Below are 18,331 nucleotides of genomic sequence, written 5' to 3'. Positions count from 1 at the left end.
GAACCACATAAAAATATTTCTTTAGTTTATTTTTCCTTTTTAATTGCATTAAATAGTGATCACAAAATCTTTCTTAAAGGAAAATACGGCATAAAATTAGTTCAATAAAAATAATTGAAGTAGGGTTTGGAGACAACAGAGGGGACATCTACCTTTCCTTCAGACAAAAGATGTAGGCTTCATGAACTAGAGCTGCTCTTAAATATTCAGGATAAGGTAACTCTTATAAGAGTTATTTAATACAATTTATTTATAATAAAAAATAACTCTTATTAGCTTTTTATTTTAGGATTTTTCCATCTGTGTGTTCTCATAAACAGGCATATTGAGGAAAAAGGTGTTGTGCCCTTGAGATAATCCTCGCTATTTTACTTGTTATTTGGATAATCTTTATTTTCACTGAACTTTATCTAGGATCAGATGTTATGATTTTTCTAATTACAGCATCACTAAGTACTTAATGACATTCTCTTCAAGGAGGTTTACATCATTCTGTCATATTTCTAAAATGAAACAGAACACTGCACATTCTTCCTCAGACTGTAGAATCAAGATCTGTACTTTGTGTAACCTTTGAAAGTTGCATTTATTTTGTACAGAAAAGCCATGGGTTTTTCATGCTAAAATGGATATTTTTTCAATAACTGTTTCAATATTAAAGTTCCTTGAGAGAAGATACACATTATATGAAGAATTTCCTGGGTGTGTTTGTACATCCAGTGCCCACTGCCTTGTGGAGAGTTTGTGCTTTTGCCTGTCTTTGTTCATTTCCTCTTGTTTTAAAACAAGGGTGGAAAAGATTGGGATAAAATTGAAGACCAATTATTTTTTCATCCTCATTTCCTCTTTAGTACATAGGCTGCCTCCTGAATAAGGAAGATTGTTTGTGGTAAAGGAAGCTGTAGTGATTAAAAACTCAAAAACATCACATCTGCAGAAAACGCCTTGGTTTTAATTATTGCCCACTCATTTAAACTTTTGTTTCCTCTCCCGCTTCCTTTTCCACTTCAACGTGCAAGGCAAAACATAAAACTCCAAAATGATGAAACTAAGAAACATCTCCACCTGAATATTGCATTTCAGAACCACTGGTGACATCTCCACCTGAATATTGCATTTCAGAACCACTGGTGAAAGTTGGAACAAGTTCTGACATGTCTGACTGGGTACAGAGCGCTGGGCTTCGCACATGTCACACATGGGACTGAAATTCTCTTTTTTCACCTCACAGGACACTTCTGTCCCTCACAGGACAGTGACTACAGGTGCCTCTAAGCAGGATTTGGTAATGTGTGTAATAATCCTGCCCAGTTCCTCTGAACATGGGCATAACTCTGAATTTACTGAATGTGCTCATTGGATTTTGATTTCCAGGGTGCTGTGACCTGGAGAATCTCAGAGTTATTTTTGTTATCGTTATTTGTACAGCTTTAGTTGTATCATAATCCTGTTGTTCTGGCTTTATAGTTCTCTGAAGATTTTTTCAATGCAATGGAATAAAGAACATGTCTGTGACATTCTTTCTGATAATGTTATTTAGGTACAAGTCATTAACTCCACTCCTAATTGTGTGAAGTGGTAGAGTTATTACAGAAGACAGTTTCAGGTGCCCTAATGGAGACCAATAATACCATTTTTACTGCTGTCTGAGACCATCTAGACAGGACTGGAAGATAGTGGAGGCTTTTGGTGAAGCAGTAGATGACAGTGACTAGAGGTGCCTCTAAGCAGGATTTGGTAATGTGTGTAATAATCCTGCCCAGTTCCTCTGAACATGGGCATAACTCTGAATTTACTGAATGTGCTTGTTGGATTTTTATTTCCAGGGTGCTGTGACCTGGAGAACCTCAGAGTTATTTTTGTAATTGTTATTTGTACTGCTTTAGTTGTATCATAATCCTGTTGTTCTGGCTTTATAGTTCTCTAACTCCTGAAGATATTTACAATGCAATGGAATAAAGAACATGTCTGTGACATTCATGCTGATAATGTTATTTAGATACAATTCATTAACTCCACTCCTAATTGTGAGAAGTGGTGGAGTTATTACAGAAGAGATTCAGGTGCCTTAATGCAGACCAATAATGTCATTTTTACTGCTGTCTGAGACCATCTAGGCAGGATTGGAAGGTAGTGGAAGCTTTTGGTGAAGCAGCACTGTAGGGCCATAAACTGATCCTATATTTGGCCACTTCTTCCCTACAGAGCTCACTTTAAGTCACTTTTGTTTTTAAAATTAACTTCTGTTGCCTTTTAGTGTATGTAATTGTTGGTACTTAAGATAAATCCCCTATTTTGTGCTCTTACTGTCCTTCCTGTTACTGTTTCTTGCTGCCATAAAGGATAAATTATTTTATATTTTTTTCCAGAGACACTAATGCTGACTGCAATTAAATAAAAGCTAAATGAGCTCTAAGTTACCTTTAATACATTAAAAATGTAATTATCTGTCTAGAAAGAAAATTACCTTATTGCTGTGGTAGCAGAAAGGATTTTCTGCCCTGATGAGAATTTCACTTTTTCCTGAACTGACATAGTCTACTATGAGCCAGAAATTTCTGTTACTCATTGTTCATGGTACTGTTTCCTATACAAGTAATATTAATATCATTAATATATATTAATATTATATACAATATATAATAATTAATATATTATAATATTAATATTATTAGTATAAAATATACTATAGATTATTAATTATACAAGTAATACTAATATTGCATTTCAGCAAGTTTCCAGTAGGAATAAGAAGGCTATTGCATTTATTGTATATATTGTATAGTTTAATCTAGGTACAGGTATATGTCACTCTCCAGAATTTTTAATAATAGAAACAAACTTGTCTAATTAGATCAAAAATTAAAACTTGGATGAACTCTATTTTTGCATAGAAACAGATACTCAAAATACTGAAAAGAATATTTTTGATGCAGAGTTTGTTGGAAGGAATGGGTGTAATACAGGCCAGAAAGATTTTTATCAAAATATTTTAAATGTTATGAGAAAAGCAACAGCGAAAAACTTTTCACTTCAGTTTGAAAGCTCTGAGGAAATACTCAGTGAATATAAAACCTCTGTGAGGCTTGGAGGAAATGGAACCAGTGTGCAGTTGCTTGTGCTGCCACACCTTACACAGGGGAGCTGGAGGAAGCTGTTTGTGCTCGAAATAATCTGATTTTCATTGTGTGAAAGAAGCTGGTTACATGAGCTGGGCTTTGCAGATGCTGAATCAAAGGCTCAGCTTGGTGGTGTTTATCTTGCAGGCACAAGGCAGAAATCCCAGTCACGAGTCAGAGTCCCATTGGGAGGGAATGGCACAGCTGAAGGGCACAACGGTGGGGGATTTGCTGGGCTGAGGATCTAGAAAGAAATTTGATTGCATCGTGGCAATTTTCACATTTGTCTGTAAAACAAACTTCTTAAATGATGATAAGAGTGGCTTTGTGTGGTGGTGGTTCTGCAAATGAGAAGAAAGCAGCTCTTAGGGCAGAGGGGAGTGCAAACACAGCACTTCCTACAGCAGTTAACTTTGTTAATGAGCTTGCAGCTATTTTCCTGTTGTGTTGCAAAGTTACATTTCCAAAGATTGTGCTCCAAATTATGGCTAAATTTAATGTAACCCATTGATCTTTCTCACTGCAATACCAGTAATTCCTAAACAACAACTTTATTTGATTAGGATTTTCACCTATTTTTTTTCCAGTTCCAAAAGGCTCAAAGCACTTTAAGACCTGAAATACAGTAAGTACAGAACCAGTGTGATGAGTTAAAATTGAGAGAAGGAAATTGGAGCATGCAATGGAATTATCTGTGAGGCTAGATGAAAAAGGAGGGAATTTTGGCTAAGACTTGAAGTCAAACTAGAAATGACAAACAGTGATGTATAATCAGAAAAGAGCTGTTAGGATCCAATTTATTGACACTGCTGTGTGCCCTCACCTCTCCTCATGTGTGTACAGATAATTGATCAAACCTGTTCAGTTTTCTCTTCAAGTGGGACGAGTTGGGATTTGAACCAGTTCTTCAGGGAATTACAGTCCTTTAGCCGAGCACCTGGATTCAACATTTGCTTTAGTTTGCTTAAATTACCAACAGCATTTATGAAATTATCAGTCTGCTCAGAAATGAATATAAAAATGTGAAACTCTGTCCTCTGCTTCTAATTTAAATTTCTAGCTGCCAGGAAAGAGATGACTGCACTTCCTACGTGGCTGCAATTGAGAAACAGGTTTTCAGAAAAACAAATTTGAAATTCTCCTTTTTAATCTCTCACCTTTTGAAAGCTCTTTGTATTCTGTATCTGTTCAGCTTCACTGTGACTCTTTATTTAAAGAAACTAAGTGTCCATCTTGTGCTGTTATAGAATAGCTTGAGATATAAAATAAAGATAATCTTTCCCTTTTACCTTTTATGCGGAGTTTTGTAAAGTGTCTTTGAAAGTTAGAAAAACCTAGGATATGCAAGAGAAGGCTAATGAGGTCTTGATTAATGAATACTAGAAAGAGTTCTATTTTTAAATAAAAACCATCCTTGCAGCACAGGATAGACCTACATCTGACATGACTTTTGCAGGTTTTTATCTCTATGAACTCTTCTAATTAATGTTCAGTGTAAAAGAATTTTAGGTTAACCTTCTGAAAATATCTTTGTTTTACTCAGCTGTAATGTGAGGGTTAAGTTAGGATGAAACTGAAGTTTTCCACAGTAATTTGTTGTTGTCATTGAGGAAACATTTCCTAGTTCAGAGACATTCTGGTTTATTCTTCTGGGATAAGCAAATAACATTTTCTTTTTCTCCATGCTTATTATTTTGATTGTATTTAATCATATTCTAAATTGTGATGTTTCATTGCCAGCAGTCCCCCAGCAAGATCTTCTCATGGTGTTTTTGTTCTCACATCAAAAGTATTCACAGTTGCACATGCAGAGCTCTGCCCTGGCTGCTCACATCCCTCTGCAAACACAGACACCTGGAAGATTTATGAATGCTTTGGGTGGAAAATAAACCAAGGGGGTTTCCCACCTGTTCTTGAACAGAACTTATCAGAAATTAGTGTTCAGAAACACTAAAAACCTGTGGTGTTAGTTCTCAGTGGACAAACACATCCTCAGTGGGAAGCACCTGAAAAATCAGGAAGAGAAATGGAGAGTTACACCATGATGGGAGTGCACTAATTGGTATAAAACAGTTTATACTTTGCATAAATAATTAAGCCCTGTGATACCCTGAAGATTTTTTGTAGACTGACGATTTCAGGAGGAGCAAACAGCAGAGTTCTGTCCAGTCACACTCCTGGGGTTCTCCTCAGCTTTTTCCTTCTCTAATCAGAGATTTGTGAACAGTTCAGTGTTTCTATGAAATTGCATGAATATGCGTCTGTGCATACATGTGATCCTGCTGATATTCTCTGATACATATTGGAAGCTTTCTGATCACCTACTGGCATAATAAAAGTTAATAATAATTAAAATTCATGTTTAACCTTACAGCTACAGAACAGTATTAGATTTGGAGATATTGCTCACATGGGTGGACAGTGCTTCAGTGACCAAATTAAAATCAGGTGTCTGCACTGTTCTGCCATGAACAAAATAAATCAGAATATGAAGGGGATTTTGCTTATTTTATATTAATTAAAAGTAATAGGGGCTATTATAGGTTATGGGACTGTTGGCAGGATAGTCTGGTGTTACTCAAGTTCCACTTTTCATTTGCTGGAGTAACTTTTGGTTGAAATTTTGCATTCTAGATGTCTGCCTATGGAAAATTTCAACCAAAATTATTCCAATATTCCCAAAAATGAGGTTATTGTAAAGATAGTCCTCAGTGTTTCCTGGAGACCTCTAAAGTCTGTAACTATTTAACATTTGAACAGAGCAACTGTATCATATTACCTTATAACCTAGAAGGGGGCTAGTAAGGACTGTGTAGATAATTCCTGGAGTTGCCATGTCCTGAATGTTTATTTTGTGATACTGTTTTGTTGCCACGTGGGTGTACAGAGTTTAATCTAGGGGATTTGTGTAATTCTGCTTTAGATCATTGGTTGCCAAGTGAGAAGAGAGCCACTGGACTCCACTGAACGATACACTCGCTGGATCAACAACCTCAGCCAGGAACAGCTCCTTACACAGGTACCTCTGCTTCAGCTGGCTCTGAAATTACAGAAAAACAGCATAACAGCTTGATTTGGATGGATTTTTTTCAGTCCATCACTTGATAGTTTATTAAGGTGATCAGATTTAAACATAGTTTGTTCAAGAGAAGCCAAGGTTGTGGTGCAGGTGATCATTACAGAGCAATGACCTCACCCTGAGTGAGAATGAAGCTTTCAGGCTTGGAGTGAGCCTCACAGGTCTGTGTTAGCTACATATGCTTTCATGTTCTAAAATTATGGTTTTCTTTTCAAAAAGTGGATTTCAATACAAAAGGGGGAAAAAAATCTTTCTTGAGAATGGTTCTTCTCCCACCCAAGGTACTGACCACTCCTGTATCTGTTTAAGTTTTGCTTGGGATGATTTTAAAGCAGCAGTTCTTCAGGCATTAAACATTGGGCTCATTATACATTGTTTGTAAGTGAGATGCATCTTGTGCAACTGAAGATGACAGTTTTTGGCATAAAGAACAGTTGTTTCATTAGGCAGGAGGCCAATGCTGAACTAAAATAGAGACTAAAAGAGACTTTGGCAAAAACAAGTTAAGCTGTGGAAGAAATCAATCCAGCTTGTGGAGGAATGTTGTACAGAATATAAGAAATCTAATGGATGGTTTGCAGAAAACATCCCAGCAGGCTGTGAGATCCAAGTATTTGGGCTTGGGTTTTGGGATGCTGTGTTAGAAAGACATTTGGTTTTGATTTCCTTGAATTTAAGTGGTTGAAAAGATTAACATATCCTTATTTGTTAGACTTCATTATAAACTCCATTATACCCTAACTCCAAAAAAACACTGGCAGGCCCCACTATGGTCATTGTAACACAAGGAGTAATCTGCAGACCTTGTTTAAAATCAGTGGTATTACAGCTCCCTGTAATTCACCGAAGCAGAGTAATTACAGAAAAAGTTACCCAAGGAATATTTGGATTTGCCTGTGAGTGTGGCATTAGAAAAAATACAGATTTAAACCAGTGTATTTATCTGACAGCATCTGGATTACTGCTCTGGTGAAAAGAAAGAAAAGCTTGAGGATGTAAAAGCTTGTCCTACACAATCTGAAGTGTTTCAGCTAAATGGCCACTTAATCTTTGATGAATTAAGTGGAAAATTAAAACAAATATTCTGATTTTGAGATTGTGCAAAAAAAAAACAACAACAAAACCAAAACCCTTGTTTTAAATAAGATGGGAATCAATGTGTTCTGGAAGAGATTATTTAATATTGTGTTTCCAACAGTAGGATGCAAATATGATGACCTGAGAAGTCCCTTGCAATCTTACATGCTACTAATACTTCTTAAAACCTTAATAAATGCATTATTTTTCTGTATAATTTAGAATCACACAATTTACAGGTAGATTAGCAGTTTTGGATCAAACATTGTGTTTGGAACCAGCAGAACTTGTGGTATTTAACGAGTTTAACAAGATGAGCTTTATAGATTCACACTATTTGTGTGTTCCTCATTATTTTTATCGTACTACCTGTTCTCCACTAAGCTGAATGCAGAAACAGAAGTTCCTCAAAGACAGTAGATTTCTGAGAATTCCATGAATGTCTGAAGTTTTGAAGAAATTGTGCTGCACCAGCTCCAACTCATTATTGTTAAGCACCACAGGCTCCTCTTGAGGGAGATTTTAGGTGCCCAATTGTCAAACCTCAGCTGTGACACGAGCCTGGGGCACCTTGGCTTTCCCAGCTTTGGAGCTAAAAGAGCTGCTTGGTTTCTGTGAGCATGTGGCACTTCTGCTTTTGTAGTCTTCTGATTAGAAGTTCACATAGGGGGATAATTATTTTGCTTTTTCTTACTTAAAACAGTGTGGGACAAAGGAGGAATTGGGAATAAAAGCCATTTCAGCTGTACTCTAATAATTTAATCAGGGTATGAATCAATTATCTAAGGTCCCACTCATCTACCCACATCATGTGCTTTATTTTGTGTGTATGTGTTTTTTTAGACTCTCTTCAGTACATAAACCCCAAAAAATCTATAATGATGGACCTGTGCTAATGGATTTGCAGAATCTCTGAGAGGAGCAGTCCTTCAGGGAATTGAGGAAAATTTGCTTTAATTTACAGCACATTGTAAATTAAATAAATCTGCAGCAGATTCCTGTAGTGAAAGCACGTTTAGCTTTTTTTTAGCTGTCTCTGTACTCAGCGCCCAGCTCTTTCCAGTCACTTCTGCTGTGTTTCCACACCATGCACATGCAGATTATTTGTGCTGGGAATGGGGAAACCGAGGGACCAATTCCAAAAGGAAAAAACAGCCAATTGTCAATATCATGTTGTTTATCAAAATGTTTATGTTATTGATCAAATAATTTCCTGTGGCCCTGGATTGCTCTGCTGGGCAGTGCCCAGAGCCAGGTTTGGGAGCTGTGGTTGGACACAGATGTTTTGGGAAGTGCCTTCAGACACCTCTGTGCTGGATGCTGGTTTGTTTGGATTTTATTTTTTTCCTTGAGTCAATACCAGGTTTTTGGATCAAATGTCCATCCCTGGTCCTCATGCTGAGAAGATCTTTCAATACAAAATGCTGCCAGCATTTTAACTTTTCCCTTAGCCCTGGCCTCTTGATGCTTACTCATCCATTAAATGTTTCTCTAAACAATTATACTGTAACATTCCAAAGATACTTTATGGTATGCGTGAAATTTCAGAATATATACCCCAGAGAGTGTGGTGGGAGTGAGAGGGTACAAAGAGAGCATGATGATGAAAAAGCTACTTTTTAAAAGATCAATATTTGCTTCTTCAGTGTTATCTTCTGCATAAATGGCAGGTGAGCAAACCACACTTTTATGGGTATACTGATATAAACCCTAAATGCATGTGTTCTGAAGACTTGCTCTTTCTGGCCAAGAGTAAAAAAAACAAATAAAAAAGGATAATTGTAACTGTTCAGTAAGTGCAGATCACAGTGACAGGTACAGGAAGAAAATGAGCAAACAAATTAAGAGAACTGGCTGTTTTGATGTTGAAGTAAGTGGAAAAAAATGTAGATTAAAACTAATCCAGTGGGATATCTGAGTCCAAATTGTGCTTGTAAATGTGCCTGAGGTTTGATCGTGCAGGCCTTCTTTTACACTGGAAATGTTTACTGGGCTGTGTAAGTGAAAAGTTCTGAATGGTTTTAAGGTTGGATTAATTGCACAAATATTTATGCAAGTCACTTTTAAGGACTGTAAGTAAAAGAGCTGAGTTCATGGCCACATCTGTTCAATCACTGCTTTGGGTTAGTTTAGTCTCTCAGCCTGTGAAGTATTCTGTGCAGCCTGAAGCACAATCCCACCTCACCTACCATTTTTTCCTCCTCAAAGACAAGACATTTCCACCCCTTCACGTGGTTTTTGATTTAGGAAGCAGGCAGCAAACTCAGAGTGACTCCTGAGGAGCCTCCTGCCAAAAGGAAGGGCCTGTGGGTGATAAGGCTGGACTGGAGATAAGTAACTCATGTAGATAAATAACTGTCTGAAAAAGCCTCAGTGATTCTGGGTGACTGTGTCTGTATGACTTCCTGATACATGCTGGACTCTGCAGGTTATCTTGGAGCTCTTGGTGTTGGATAAATCCGGAAATTGTCACAGGTGATTTGTGGTTCTCAGCAATAATCTCTGCCAAGCACCTGAAAGAAGAGCAATAATTAACATTTCATAGCACACGTCTCTGTGCTCTAAAAGATGCCTGTTACATTTCACTGACAGCTTTAAAAACTGCTTTTCTACTTACTAAGTCATCCTTTATTTGAGTTTAATTAATATTTGATAAAGATTCATGCTACAAATCAGCATTTACTACAGATGCTCAATTTGGCAATAATTCCAGCATTGTGATGGAGTCAGAGTGTTCAGCTTTTTTTAATGGCAAGAAGGACCTGACAGCATGGCTGACCTTTTCTTTCCATCAATTCAGTGCACTCAATAATTCCATTTTCATCATGTGGCTCAATAAGGAACTTCTCAGTCGTAGGAGTAGATTGCAAGTAGGATGAATTTTCCAGGTGGACCAAGGATTGAATATCTCTGGCTTACAGCAGCTGTTTTTTTGTCTACCTGAGACAGAAAATTCCACTTTATTAGTGCTTGTGTTGGCTGTCCATGTGTCACAACTGAAATAATAATCAAGGCAGCAGTCTGACAGTGGATGTATGCAATGCCTGTTGTCTGGTTATGTTAGTAAAGGCAAAAACTGGCCAGAGGGAAAGGCTTTCTTACTTAAGAATGAATAAAACATGAAAAGGCTGATTGAAATCCCCTCCACCCTCCCCCTCCCTCCCTCCCCCCATCTTTGCCACTATTAATGGCTCACTTGTGTTTGTTGTCTTTCAATAAAAAGATACTCAACACTTCCTTGGGATTTTTTTTTGATCACTGTTTCCTCTTCCTTGACCCATATTATTTAAAAATGTGGCATTAATAGTGAAACCCTGATGTTTTTCTGCTGAGTGAAACAGCCAAAGTTGCTGGTTATTACAGCAGATTCCAGCAGTAATCTGGAATGGGTATTTCTATGGGATTGAGCCTGTACCATATTAAATTTAAAAAAAAGCCAACTGGCTTCTTCCTTTTGTGGTTGGTTGATCCTTGTTCTCCTCTGGAGGAGAATGAACCAAAGTTTCACAAGCTTGACAGTGTTTATATTTACATGTGAAAATACATGTCAAAGGGTTCATGGAATTCTAGAAAGTTTAATGAGAAGTGGCTTAGCCACATCTGTGAACTCAAAGCACAATTAGAACTTCCCAGTGAGGCTTTATGAAAAGGCAGCTCAGGGTCACATATTTTGAACTTAGAAACAGGTTTGCTGGAATTCAGAAATGTATACAGCTTGTGCTTTGTGTGTGTGCAGTTTTGCGTGAGTTTAAAGGTGTCCCATAGGGGAAGGAGTGTTAAATAATTCGTATTTTTCCTCTTCATATCTTGCCTGATAATTTGCATGATTAAACAAGGCTGGAATGTGGCTCATAATACATGATAATGTTAAAATGGAGCAGAAATATTGTAATTTAGTATAAAAGGGACTTGTGATTACAATAAGTTTGAATTTATTCCAAAATGTTCTTGATGAATGCAGCATTACAGCATGACGGATTCTTGTATGGCAGAAAAAGCCTGATATGACTTTGATGGCCATAGAAATGAAACTGGTAGGAAACAGCTATTTCTGTGTGAGCTATAAGCTGCTCCAGCTGATGATATTTTCTTGTATTTTAGTAATTAAATTTTAATAATTTAATTAATTTTAGTAATTAATTATACCAATAAGGATTTGCATCCTAAATGCCACTTTAATAGACAGTTGATGTAGGAGATGGACAGGTAATGCCATGTCTAAAGGGAAATTGTCCAGGACTGAATTTTCAGAAATGCATAATTTGCCTTCCAAGTTACTATTGCCATTTATGTCTCCTCAATACTCTTAAAAATTACTTTGAAAAATCGTGCAAGATGTTAAAATAAATTGAAGACAATTTGTTCATTTAGAGCTGCAGTTAAGGACATGGATGGAGCTAACTAATAATTTCCAGTTTCTGAGTGCTCCACTTAGCTCTTGTTTGATCTGCCGTATTTATCCTGTTGATGTCCTTGTGCTGACTTCCAAATAAACAACCCTTAAGCTTCACTTTCCCTTCAATATCATTGCCTTTTATAGTTTTGGGAACTTTTTCCTCTTTTTGAGGGACAAAATCCAGTCTTTATTTTAAAGTAATAGATAGGATATTGAAGTAGCCCTAACTTTTTTTTCCTTTCATAACAAAAAGCCCACTCCAAACAGACATTTCCAACTCAGTGATGTTTATTTTTCAGTTGGTTGTCCATATGTGAGAGCACAGAGCTGATACACCCTTTACTTCTGTAATTTGCTTTCTTTGAATTTGAAAATCAAAGTGCTGACTCCAAAAAAAGAAGAGAAATATTTTTGATGTGGCTTCTACTGTAATAAAAATGTATGGATTTCAAATATATTTTATTTGCAATGCAACTCCCTCTTGTAGCCTTATACATAGGAGAAAATATTTCTCTTTGGTAACTGCACACTGAACAGCTTTTCACTGTTTTAAAAATTGTGTATGAGCAGGAGTTAAGCCCATTCTATTTGATCTGTCACACTCAAGATTTTGTTCCTTAATACTTTTTTATACTGACTTCACCCTGCCCTGTTTGACATTTGTCTCCATGGTAGTTGTTGCTTTTCTGATTTTTTAACTGCTTAAGGAAGCTGAGCTTTAAAATATTTACATCCACCATATCCTCTCACAAGTATTAACAATATATGTTATACTGTTGGGTTTGAATTTATATTTTTCCTTTCTGTGTTGTAAAAAAGCCAGATTCATTGTCCAATCTGACAGCTTTGGAGTTTAAGAATCCAGATTTAATGAGTAATTCAGTTTTTATGTATTTTTTTTTCCTTAGTACAAGTGTGACAAACAGGACACAGGATTTTTATTCTGTTTTTACAGTCTTGGCCAAATGGACTGTGATTAGAATTTCTTGAGCTGAAATAATGCAAATAAATTACAGTGAGCTTTTCAGTGCATTAGCTTGGATCAATGTAGCTGTGAGCAGCATGTTCTTTTTCATAAAAAATGGATATTTTCACTTATGACAATTTCATCATCCTAAATGTGAGCAGCATATCCAGTTCCACTGATGCCTTAAAGAACCTCAAAATGAAACAGCAAATATCAGTATAGGAGGTGGAATAAAGGCTGCTCTTTACTGGAGGCCTCCAAGGGGCAGGTATGGAAAATGCCCACCCCAGCATGGAGTGAATACAGTTTGAGAAATTCAGCAAATCAGCATAACTGACAGAAATCCCCAATTAGAGACATAAGCGTGAGGTAATACAACCTTTTTCTGACTCCTCCCCACTTTAGATAGGAACTAAACTCTGTTTATGAAAATGTGTCCCCAAGAGCTGCCTCCAGCCTTGGCTCAAGAGAGGAAAGGGGCCTTGGACCCCCAGCTTGGAGCCTCTGGAATGGATTTTGTCTTTCTGCCTGTCAGGGTAAGGAACAGTGTTGGGGCTAGCTGCAATAATAAACTACAGAGCTGCAAATATATATACAAAGAATATAGAAAATATATAAAAGCAAATGCTGCAGGTAAGCAGAGTAGGAGGATTTAGGAGTTGCTGCAAACTGCTTTGATTTCTTCAGAGCTACTGAAACAGAAAAAGCAGATGTTACTAGGCTTCTTTTTATTAGACTAATTTGGTACCATTCTTTTAAGGTGTTGAGTTTACTGGAGTGGATCTGAATCATGCCTGTCAACATAAAAGATAGGTGTTCAGAAAGTTTGTATAGTAAAAGGAATTATTATTTTCAGGTGTATAATTCCAGAGAATGCCAAGAGGTCTGTATTTATTTTGGATAATGCTTTGCATACCTATGCTGTAATAATGTCAGAATGAAATAAATATAATCAGGAATGATTATATGATTATATGATTCTCAGGGTTGTGATTATTTTATGAAGTAGAAAAGATAAATGGCAGAAACTGCTTGCTGTCTAATGAATAGTTCAAACTGTACTTAAAATAATGCTTTAATATTTATAACTTTGGAGAATTTATCTAGACAAAAGACAAAATAAGTGCGCTGTCAGTAATGCAGCTTAAGCTTGCTTTTTTCCCTTTTTTCCCTTTTTTTGGGGAGGGTGTTGGTTATTGGACATTTTTTGATTTTTCTACATCAGATTGCACATGTTATACAAATGCTGCTGCCTCTGGTTTGATTTGTCTCATCTAGTGTACCTGTTTTTAAGCTTCTTTGCCATGTTCTGTTGTAAAAGCTAAAAAACCAGGGTCCAAGTTTGTATTTACTATCACCTAATAGTTTCAGTGACAATTGAAATTTATTTTGAGCATGCATTCCAGACTTTTATTTTTCTGAAGCCCATTGGTTTGGCGCTGTAATTCTGGGGACTTTGGGACTGTATGGGCAGATCTTATACTCTGTATTTTCTTTGGTGTGTTTTGTTGTTATGTTTCATTTTTGCCATGTTCTTCCACTGCAACTTTTGGAATTGATTGTTCTGGCTGTTGCAGCACTCAACAGCTTTCACTTTTTCACTTCATTCTTGGTTTCATCTCTTCCCCCATATAATTTTGTCTTCCCCTGATGCTTCACAAAAGAGCCACAAGTTGACCACATCCTTAATTGTCCATTCATTTTGCAAGGAGCAGATTGCTTAGTAGTTTTTGATGAAGAAATTGAAATGTAATCACCCATAAAAAGTAGCAGAGGAATAGTCATCTTAATATTCTGACTGTAAAAAAATGGAGAAAACAGTTCTGTGTTGATGAAATCCTCTCTCTCCATCAAGCCTCAGAGGAAGGAGGTAAATTGGTCACCAGGTTGGCAATTTAAAAGGGTTTTAATGTTTCTGAGAGAAACCAGACTGTCCATGTGCTCACACACTTTTACACACTTCACTTGGAGCACTGCCAGGCCAGCAAGGTGATACTGAACCCAGGCTTGTATGAACTGTCTCAGCATTTACAGCTGGGAAACTGCAGGGAAATCTCAGCTCTGTTATCACAGGAGCCAGGAGGAGAGATAAAGGAGTCATTTTAGTGTAGACACTAAAAGAGGCATGTTTAGCATTATGTTCTCGGTGTTCTGTTCCTTCTGTGCATTTCCTGAGTATTTCAGCTGAAGGAGAAAAGATTTTTTATTTCCTAATGTTGTGCTTAATGCAGCCAACAGTCAACCTCTGCTTTGTGCAGTAGTCAGTTGAGAAAACCTTATCACGTTGTGTTCCGGCCTGGAAAAGTGTCTGAGAATTACACTGGCAAGGACTGCCTGCCCTTGTGATTTGTTCTTTAATTATTTCTCCTTCCATTCTTCTGCTTCTCCTGCTCATGGAGAGCCCCATTGCTAATGAGGGCTGCAGACAGGCTGATGTGCATCTCCCTTTTTCCGGTCTCCTCTCCCTTTTTAGCCAGGCCTAGTGACCATCTAAAATTGTAGCATGGCCATGGCCCTGGAGTTTTAGCCATAGTTTTCATACTGTCACTCTTCTACTATAAATAAATAAATAAGTATGTGATTGTGAAATGAGAATAAATTAGAAACTGCTACATTCAAATGTTTGACACTCTTAGAAGCCCTGATGGCTCACTTAAAAGAGCAGGAAAGTGGAGGTTTCAAATGGCAGTGCTGCTGAGCTGTCCTCAAATGTGTTTCTTCTCTGAACTGAAACTCAAGTCATGCTGAATGTGTCCATTGGCACATCTGCATCCTCACTTTTTTAGGGCTGGGATGTTTGAGGTTTGTTGTACTTGGCATGAATCAAGCAGTCAGAGAGATCACAGCTACGTCTCATGGAGCTTGCTGCCTCCACCAGTGGGCTGGTGCTCCATTTCTCTCCAATATTTGAAAATAATGTTTCATCTCCACTGCCATTTATTTGGCCACCTGACTTTAGAAGGGAATAACCAACACCATCAGCTTTTCCTGCTCACCCTGAATTCCATTTTAGTGGCGTCTTTCAGAAGAATGCAAATCTTAACCTAGGAGCCAAACTTCAAAAAGAAACAAAAAAGAAAAACACAAACCCAACAGCCTTTGGAGTCAGTAGGAGAGATTTTTTGTGTGTGTCACACAATTATTCATAGCTGTGTCGAGCAGATGTTGACAATTAGGAGAGAACAGAGGCTGGTCTGTGGTCTGTGGTTCACGTGGGTAGATGAAGGCTCGAGGCTGCGGCGATTTCCTGTCAGCGCGAGCAGGTCCTGGGGGCTGCAGCCCAGTCCAAGTGTACAAAGTCACTTTTGTTGGCCTTGGTTCTGTCCCTGGGCTGAAAGAATAATGGTGCTCGAAGGCTCAGTGTTCTGCTCTGAGAGATCTATGTCCATTGATACAAAATGACGGGTTGAAAACTTTTTATGGATTTTGTTTCTTCGCTAGATGTTTGCCTCCTCCTTTCAGAAAGCACAGAACAGCTGACCCTTTCATTTACTGCACTAATTGCCACTGTGTCATGTCACATTTTAATCCTTTTAGCTTGAACCATATTTAAAGCACAGTCCCTCCCAAATTTGAATGTATTTTTACACAGTAACTTACATGGAAGCAATTTCCTGCAAATTAAACTTGATGAAGTGTTATCCTTTTGCCTTCAGAGCCATTTTCTGTAAAATTCTGGTGGTTGCAGGTGATCTGGGGCACCTCTGCTGTTGTCAGCACTGCTCGGCATGCTTGTGTAAATAGGAATTTCCCAGTAGTTAAAGGAACTTTTACTGTAGCTCATTTTGTCTCTTTACTGAATGGGCTTGTTGAATTAATGATGCTGTTGATGCCATATTCAATGAATTCCCATTTTCCTCTTTACTGCTAGAGCTGTATAAATAACCATATATTAGTGGTGGAAAATTAGAAACATTTTTGTCTGCAAAGTACTTCTGATCTTGTAGTTTGGCAGGTGCAGGCAGTGATGGAGAAATCATCCCTGGTCCTTTGGGAGGCCATGGTCAGAGGAGAATGAACAAAACCAGCTTAGTGGAAGGAGTGGAAACTTTGTGGACCTGATTGCTATTCAGGATCAGAGAGATGGTTTGTAAAATTTGAAAGAAACAAACAAAAACAAATTTCTGGTGCTCTGCCATATATTAAATTCACTCTTTCATGGCTTTTGCAGCCATGGAATGTGAGCACGTTAATGTCAAGTTGCAGTGATTGGGTCTGTCATCCTGCTGCTGTGTACAATGCAGGATGCCATTGAACACAAATAGAGCATTGATAAAATGACAAAAGCAAAGCATAAAAATATTTCTTAAATGGCTGCAACAGTATCTGTAGTAAATACATGTTTTGTTGTTCAGGAACAAGAAATTATTTTCTGTCTGACAGGACAGCATGCATTTCACTGCTGCCTGAGAACTGGGTCCCTGTGATAAGAATCTCACTCAAAGCTTGGGTTGCTGGGCTTCTTTTTTTTTTTTTCATCAAGTAGGTAACGTGAATAATTTTAGAATAAAGAGGAAGGAAGAAATTACATGCCTCAGTAGCAAGCATGTGTTCTCTGATACTTTAGTTTCAAGTTCTGTATTGAGGAGAGGTGAAGTCCAAAATCTCCTTTTATAGCAGGATACCAGGTGCAAGCAGCCAGACATAGAACTCAATTCAACTTTCTCTTCAGTGAAAATTATAACACAGCTTCAGCCTTGATGGCAAACTGCCACTGCTGTGGCAGGGCTTGTGCTAATTTGGTAGGAATAATGCATAAACAATGCTCATAGATATAAATTTTTAGTGTGAAAGATACCAATGCATACAGGATGGAAGTTCTGGTGAAGGGGAACTCTTGGAGCAGCCCCAGCCAGTACACCCTGACCCCTCTAAAGGCAGGACAATTAAGGATTGCTAATTAACAGTTGCTGTAAAAACCTAAAGCTGCCTGTGTCAGACCAAGTACCCAGAATGGGTCATGCCAAGGAATTTATTTACCTGAAAACTGTCCAATGTTTCATTCTGATCGTGGATCAATAGGCAAATATTTGCTGGCCAAGTCAGAATCTTTCCAAAATTACACAGAATTCCTAGCTGAAGAGTTGTTTTACAGGAAGGCAGCTGATGTTGTGTACTCTCCCTGTGACACTGGATTTACTGTTGCTGTCTGTAGAACTTCAGATGAACAGCCTGAAGTGGAATCTTTTCTCAGTTCTGACCTCTTACCAGAGAGCTCCATAAACACAACTAATACATTTTACAAGGAAATAAGATTCTTTCTGAAACCAAGCTGTGAAGCTATTGCTTCACATATTCTGAAAGTTGTTTGAATTTCCATTTGGGATTTGATATATTTGGTTAATTTTTTTCCTGGCAACTTTGGGGATTGTAGAATGTAGAAATGTCACCAGCATCAGCAAACCAAAAATTTTACTGTCTATTTTTAATGATAATATAAATAACAGGGTTTGGCTTTTTTAACTTCTGTCAAACCCCTTAAAAAAAAAATCTTATTTGGACTCAAATCTGTGACTATCCCTAACCATGTGTGAGCAACTGGCAAAGAGAAGTAACTTTTTACCTTTTACAAAAACCAGAACCTTATTCAGGCATGGTTTTCAGAATTACCTTTTAAAATGTGTTTTAACTCTGCCTGTCTGAATTTGACCTGCTTTGCCAAGGAATTGTCTTGCCATGCCCTCTTGGGCAGA

The 18,331-nt window shown here is 37.6% G+C and overlaps 1 protein-coding gene across 1 annotated transcript in view; it reads left to right on the top strand.

Moving 5' to 3' along the window:
• B3GNTL1 (UDP-GlcNAc:betaGal beta-1,3-N-acetylglucosaminyltransferase like 1) overlaps positions 1–18,331 on the top strand; it is a 102,907-nt gene that overhangs the window by 24,382 nt on the left and 60,194 nt on the right. The window contains exon 6 of the mRNA XM_054278927.1: positions 6,043–6,138. Coding sequence (XP_054134902.1) covers positions 6,043–6,138 — 96 coding nt within the window. The remainder of the gene's footprint in view (positions 1–6,042; positions 6,139–18,331) is intronic.

This window comes from Melozone crissalis, unplaced genomic scaffold (assembly GCF_028551555.1).
Source record: "Melozone crissalis strain CALT ecotype California unplaced genomic scaffold, PUWL_Pcris_2 ptg000026l_1, whole genome shotgun sequence".
Taxonomy (NCBI): Eukaryota; Metazoa; Chordata; class Aves; order Passeriformes; family Passerellidae; genus Melozone; species Melozone crissalis.
The sequence above is the reverse complement of the archived record's forward strand: the minus strand, read 5'-3'. Positions and strand labels throughout refer to the sequence as shown.